This window comes from Monopterus albus, unplaced genomic scaffold (assembly GCF_001952655.1).
Source record: "Monopterus albus unplaced genomic scaffold, M_albus_1.0 scaffold214.1, whole genome shotgun sequence".
NCBI lineage: Eukaryota > Metazoa > Chordata > Actinopteri > Synbranchiformes > Synbranchidae > Monopterus > Monopterus albus.
This window is the reverse complement of record NW_018128094.1, coordinates 586,159-592,502: the sequence shown is the minus strand read 5'-3', so window position 1 is coordinate 592,502 and position 6,344 is coordinate 586,159. Positions and strand designations below refer to the sequence as shown.

General features: G+C 43.4%; 1 protein-coding gene across 4 annotated transcripts in view; it reads left to right on the top strand.

The window, feature by feature from the left end:
- Nucleotides 1-6,344, top strand: part of LOC109971049 (neurofibromin) — an 87,886-nt gene that overhangs the window by 16,977 nt on the left and 64,565 nt on the right. For all 4 annotated transcript variants that reach the window (XM_020619068.1, XM_020619067.1, XM_020619069.1 and 1 more), the window contains exons 9-17: nucleotides 350-523; nucleotides 1,442-1,570; nucleotides 1,692-1,766; nucleotides 1,862-1,993; nucleotides 2,983-3,120; nucleotides 3,357-3,470; nucleotides 4,191-4,270; nucleotides 4,811-4,934; nucleotides 5,244-5,490. In XM_020619068.1, coding sequence (XP_020474724.1) covers nucleotides 350-523; nucleotides 1,442-1,570; nucleotides 1,692-1,766; nucleotides 1,862-1,993; nucleotides 2,983-3,120; nucleotides 3,357-3,470; nucleotides 4,191-4,270; nucleotides 4,811-4,934; nucleotides 5,244-5,490 — 1,213 coding nt within the window. The remainder of the gene's footprint in view (nucleotides 1-349; nucleotides 524-1,441; nucleotides 1,571-1,691; nucleotides 1,767-1,861; nucleotides 1,994-2,982; nucleotides 3,121-3,356; nucleotides 3,471-4,190; nucleotides 4,271-4,810; nucleotides 4,935-5,243; nucleotides 5,491-6,344) is intronic.

Here is a 6,344-nt window from a genome sequence, read left to right as displayed (position 1 = left end):
ACCACCTGAGGGATACACACACATACACACACACACACAGTTTGTTTCGTAGTCCATGGGGACTTTACATTGACTTGCATGCATTTCCTGTAGACTAACCCTAACCTTAACCAGAACCACTACTTGCCTAACCCTAACCTTAACTTAACCCTAACCTCATCCTAACTCTAAACCATGTTGCCACCCTAAAATTCAATTTCTTGCCCATGGGGACCTCAATTTAGGTCCCCACCGTGAAATGGGTCCTCATGAGTTGGTATGGAGTCAGGAAGAAGTCCCCACGTAGCAGGAAAAACACGTCCACACACTCACACACACACACACCCACACACCTTTCTTGTATCTACAGAAGCTGTTTTTGGACAACTTGCGGAAAGCTTTAGCGGGCCAGGGTGGCAGCAAGCAGCTGATGGAGAGCGCCGCCATCGCCTGCGTCAAACTGTGTAAAGCCTCCACCTACATCAACTGGGAGGACCACTCAACCATTTTCCTCCTGGTCCAGTCCATCATCATGGATCTCAAGGTCTGGTCACTTGCAGAAAATGGGCTTTTCTCTCTCCATGTTATATAGTTTTTTCACTTTTCCTTCTTTGTATCCACTCTGGTCACCTCATCTTAAAAGTTCAGTTATCTGGCATTCTCCACAGCCCTGGTCCTTTTCTTGTTTAGATTCATTTTATAAGCTTAGTTGAAATGCTGAGACTGAAAGAGGGATTTTTACAGATTTTATTGAAATATATTTCTAGTTTAGATGTGCACGTTCATACAGACCAAGTATTTGTGTTAAAATGGGTGCATTTAAATAGATGGCTCCCTGTCAACCACCGCTCGTAGAGTTCCTCTACTCATCTGTGTCGTGACTTTGTCCCCAGCACAATCTGCAAGTAAGAGCAGAAACAGAACATATTCAAATCTTCACAGCTGCTAGCATGGTCTGACCAGTACTGGATTTTTGTGTAGTGTTAATTTAGTCAGCTATTTTAAGATTTAGGCCTGAGACCAAAAGTCCGTGCTAGTTTTATTCATATTAAGTCAACCTCACCCTTATTGTTTTGGTCAGTTTTTAGTCATTGAACTCTCTTGTTTTAGTCAAAGAAATCAAACATTTTAGCCAATTTTTAGTCTAATAATACTATTCTAATACTTATCATAGTCCCTAACTCTGCTGCTGCTGGATGGACTCTGAGGCAGAAAACTGCCCAGCTGAGGCTGAAAAGACTGTTGAATAATAACTTGATTTTGTCACCTCTAAACATTACTTCAGCAGATAAATGACCTATTTAAATAACTGTAACTGGCCCTAGTAATTCAGCTGATCCTTTTAATGGCCACCAGTCACTGGTCTTTATGAACGTAGTTTGTTACAAGTTTGGGGGGTATCCCAGCAGTAAGGTGTCTCTGACTGATCTGAAGTGCCTTGCGGCTCTTCCTGTCCCACCAGGCTCAGCTGTTCAACCCAGCCAAACCCTTCTGGAGGGGGACAGGCAGCCAGAACGCTGATGTGGAGCTCATGGTGGACTGCTTTGTCTCCTGCTTCCGCATCAATCCTCACAACAACCAGCACTTTAAGGTGGACTGAGAAGAAATGATATTCCATTTGTTGTTTGTAATGTTTTTCCATAGTTGGCGGCATGGAGCACATCTCAGTTGCTCTGTAAATCTCCTGTGTGTGTGTTCTCTTTGACCTGCAGGTCTGTTTGGCCTCCACCTCCCCCTCCACCTTTCACTTTGTCCTGGTCAATTCGTTGCACAGAATAATCACTAATGTAAGTTGGCTGAGCTTCGGACACAGCACTGATGATGTGATCGTTTTCTGTGCTACGTCTCTTGTTATTTCTCATCCTGTGTTGTCTACTTTCAGTCCCATCTGGACTGGTGGCCTAAGATCGACGCAGTGTACTCCTACTCTGGGGAGCTTCGCTTTATGTTCTCAGACACCCTTAACCGGGTGATCCAAGGCACTGGCACCCACGCTCCACTGCGCATGACACCGGTGAGAGGACAGCAACATGCTGCATTGCTTTACTACGTGAAACATGCCACATCATAGTGTAACAGCTGAGACTTGAGTAAATTGTAATCTGAAAATGTGGGGTATAAATAAAAAAAACCCATCATAACAGACATTTTGTTTTCATTATGATGTTAATGAAGGAGAATTTCGGTTTATTATAACTTAGGTTTAGGTCTTATTTTTGTAGTTTTGTCCATCATTTCGATCAGTAATAATAACTTATTTGCCAGTGCAACTTGAGATCAAGGAACATGGTGACATACCTGCAATGACGTCAGCAAACAACAACATGAAGAGTCAAACGATGAGTCTGGTTGGAAACAAACCAACAATTTATTGAGATGATCTACACAACTTTGTCTGGAGGTGACGCTGAAAGTCAGCACACCTGAAATGTCACCGTCAGTCCCTCATTGCACAGACAAACTGCACAGCAGGTCAATGTCAACCTAGGAAGCTGGTTTGTAAACTGTGATGGATGTTCACAGTGGGTGGAAATGCTTCTAAGTGGCAGAATGATATGTAGCTGTGGCCTGAATCAGTGTAACTGATTGTAGCTACACATGGTCCAACGACTGGACACTATTAATAACACTGATGAGTCAACTGTATATGTAGGTGTGGATTTCATAATATGGGTCAGTCACACCTGGTTGCTGCCACATCCTCTAGTGGCACCATCTCATTGTAACTGAGTGATGATGTTTATGGTGATGATGGTGGTAAACCTATGACAATAATGTGTTGTAATAAAACAAAGCTGCCTTTTAAAGATTTCATTTATTTAGTAATTTACAGCAATGCCCCCCTCTGCAACCTTATGACCTAGTAGTTTACAATCAGTGTTACTTTGTGTGTAGAGGGTATCATTCACACTTTAAATCAACACATTCTTTGGATGCTCTGATGCAGTCTGAACCTAATCAGTGCCCCCACCCCCCGGCCCTGTCTGTGCCACCCTCCCACAGAGTCTGACTTTCAAAGGGAAGATGACCACCAGCCTTAAGTTCAAAGAGAGAGCCACAGAACTGGACACTCGAAGTTACAAGTGCCTCCTCCTCGCTCTGGTCAAACTCATCCACGCTGACCCCAAACTCATGTTGCATGTGAGCATTCATATCACAATGACTTGGCAACTAAAACAACTTTCATGTATCAGTTTTTTGGTGGTCAGTGTTCAATTTCTGCTACTTTTCATAGACAGGCTTTGATGCACCCATACACTTTAAATGTCTTTTGTTGTTTTATTTCAACGTTAATTCATTATTTTTTGTAACTGGAATGACCAAAAGGTTTTTGAATGTGAACTTCATGAACTTGAGTGTTTGTTGTTGTGTGTTAGAACCCAGTGAAACAAGCTCCAGAGATGCAGAGCAGCACAGCAGAGCTCATCACCGGCCTGGTGCAGCTAGTGCCTCTAACCAACACTACCCAGCTTTCCCAAGAAGCCATGGAGGTCAGTGACCAAATCCACCACTGACACTTGTCATTTCTGTGGCACAAGATGAGGGCACCATGTGCATAACTGGCTAGAAGATTTATCTCATCAGCTTTTTCCCACTCAAGTCAGATTTTCAGTCAACAAATTGCACTATTCAGGTGACAGTGGGGGTCTACAGAAATGTGGCATTGCACTTGTTTTAAGTTGCACGACTGATCACAGTGCATTTATATAGAATGGTAAAAACTGGCCCACTGGATGCAGGTGAATTTTAAGCTGCTGGGGTGCTTTTAATGTGAAACTGTTTAACTTTACTGTGAAGTTCCATTGAGCTTAACAGTGACTGAAAACTGGTGCAATGGAGGCAACTGAAAATATTTGAAACATTTTAAATATTTGTTTTTTTTTAAAAAAAAGTGTTTTTAGTGGAGGATGAGTGTGATTTGCTCTGGCAGAATGGAGATTATGATTAATAGGAAAAGCTGTAAAAATTGGAGCTCATCAGAAAACACTTGATGAAATACAGTAATAAAACAAAATTTGAATGAGATGTCCAACATCGAAGATGAGGTAAATCTATCTGAAACACTGCATGGTCTGTCAATTCTGGACATTTTGTTTGTTGTTGGTGTGTTGTTTTTTTGCACAAATGTGTTTTTTTCCAGTAAAGCATCCTCTAACCACAAAGAATTCATTCCTGGTTTTGACACTCCTCCTCTTGTTTCCTGTTTCCAGGCTCTGTTAGTTCTGCACCAGCCAGAGACCATAGAGCTGTGGAATCCTGATGCCCCCATAGAGACATTTTGGGACATCAGGTACTCAAAAGTCTTCTCATCTTTCCATAAAGAAAGAACAGATCTAATCCGCAGTGATAGTCATGGATCCACAGTTCTCTGCTGTAGCTGTTACAGGTGATACAGGAGCTTGTGATAAGGTCAAACGTGACATCAGTGTTAAAAGAAAAGTTGTGAGATCAGGTTGAGATGTATTGCACTTGATCCCAGAAAGCACATCTGCTTGATTGTCTACAGCAGATGTTTTTTGGACAGACTTCACTGGGCGTGTCGGCCAGAACAGCTGTGAGCGACTGTTAAACAGTGTCTTCATTCACGATTAGTATGTTTATATTTGTGTATGTGGTAATACATCACCATCATTGACATGTTTTTTTTTTGTTGTTGTTGTTGTGAGCACTGAAAAAATGTTTAATGTAGTTTCAGAGATTTTGTGGTGGGTATTCCGTTTTCAGTCATGCATCCCGCAATGTCATGATTGTGTTAGTGCAACATTACGATCCCTGATGCTCTAAACTTAGTGTTGAAGTTTACAGGCTAATGACTTCCCTCTGTTTTCAGTTCACAGGTGCTCTTCCTCATCTGTCGTAAGCTGATTGGCCAGCAGATGGTTAATGGGACAGAGGTTCTCAAATGGCTAAGGGAGATCCTCATCTGCAGGAACAAGTTTCTGCTCAAGAACAAGGTATAGTCCAGTTTCTGTAGCAGCCAGCCCCTGTGTTAGTTAAAAACTTAGTCATCGAAAAGATTGAGCTAGTGAAATGACACTGCATGGCAGTGGATGATACAGTCTCCCTTTAGTCCAGTTAGTAAAGTCACAGTGGTACAGGCCACCTGCACACTGACCAGTGTCATCCTCATGGAGTGTGCTTTGCTGGCTGTGGATCAGATTTTTGGAGGTATGAACACTCGTGAAAGGCTAAGATTTGGTGTGGCCACCTGCCTGCGAGAGCAGCAGTTTTTAAACTGTATATGTGATTCTGAATTGTTGCAGGAGTGTGCCACTATGGGTGGTGGGATCCCCATCTGTCGGCAAGCGCAGACCAAGCTGGAGGTGTGTCTCTACATGTTCCTCTGGAGTCCGGACACTGAAGCAGTGCTGGTGGCCATGTCCTGTTTCCGCCACCTCTGTGAGGAGGCTGACATCCGCAGCGCCGCTGACGAGGTACCTGTGCAGAACATGCTGCCTAACTACGCCACCTTCAGTGAACTGGCCTCCGTCAGCAACATGATGGGAACAGGTCAGTACTCCTGGTCCCACCCTCTTCAACCTGAGATCATTAAGTTTCTCACCTTCAGTGCCACAAGCACTGCATCTCACATACAGTGGGTACAGAAAGTTTTCAGATCCTTTCAGCTTGTCCACATTAAAGTCTGTCCATCGCCACCCTACAAGGTGGTACCCCAAGACTGTCTTTAAGGTTGGCAGGTCTCCATTTGAGATGGAGTTTAAAAAAACCCTCCTGATCCAGCTGTATTCAGGACTAGAGCAACTGGCTGTAACTTGTGAATGGTACATACAATCATGGCCAAAAATCTCATGTTTATTTATTTTGTTTGTATTGGAACAACACAAAAAAGCAGAAAAAAGCCAAATCTGGTCCATTCCACATAGAACTCCAGAAATGGACTGGACAGAATTAATGACACCCTCACTTTAATATTTGGTAGCACCACTCTGGACAAAATAACTGAAATCTGTCACTTCCTGTAACCATCAGTGAGTTTCTTCCACTTCTCTCCTGGAATTCTGGACCACTCTTTTATTGCCAGCTGCTCCGGGTCTCTCAGGTTTGAAGGGTTCCTTCTCCCAGCTGCTGTTCTGAGATCTCTCCACAGCTGCTCTATGGGATTTAGATCTGGACTCATTGCTGGCCACTTCAGAAGTCTCCAGCTCATTGTGTGAAACTATTTCTGGTGCTTTCTGAAGTCTGGGTCATTGTCCTGGTGTAGGACCCATGACCTCTGACAGAGACCCAGCTTTCTGACACTGGGCCCTACATTGGGCCCCAGAATTCATCAGTGGTCTTCAGATTTCATAATGCCATACACACAGTCAAGACATCCAGTGGCTGAAGCAGCAAATCAACCCCAA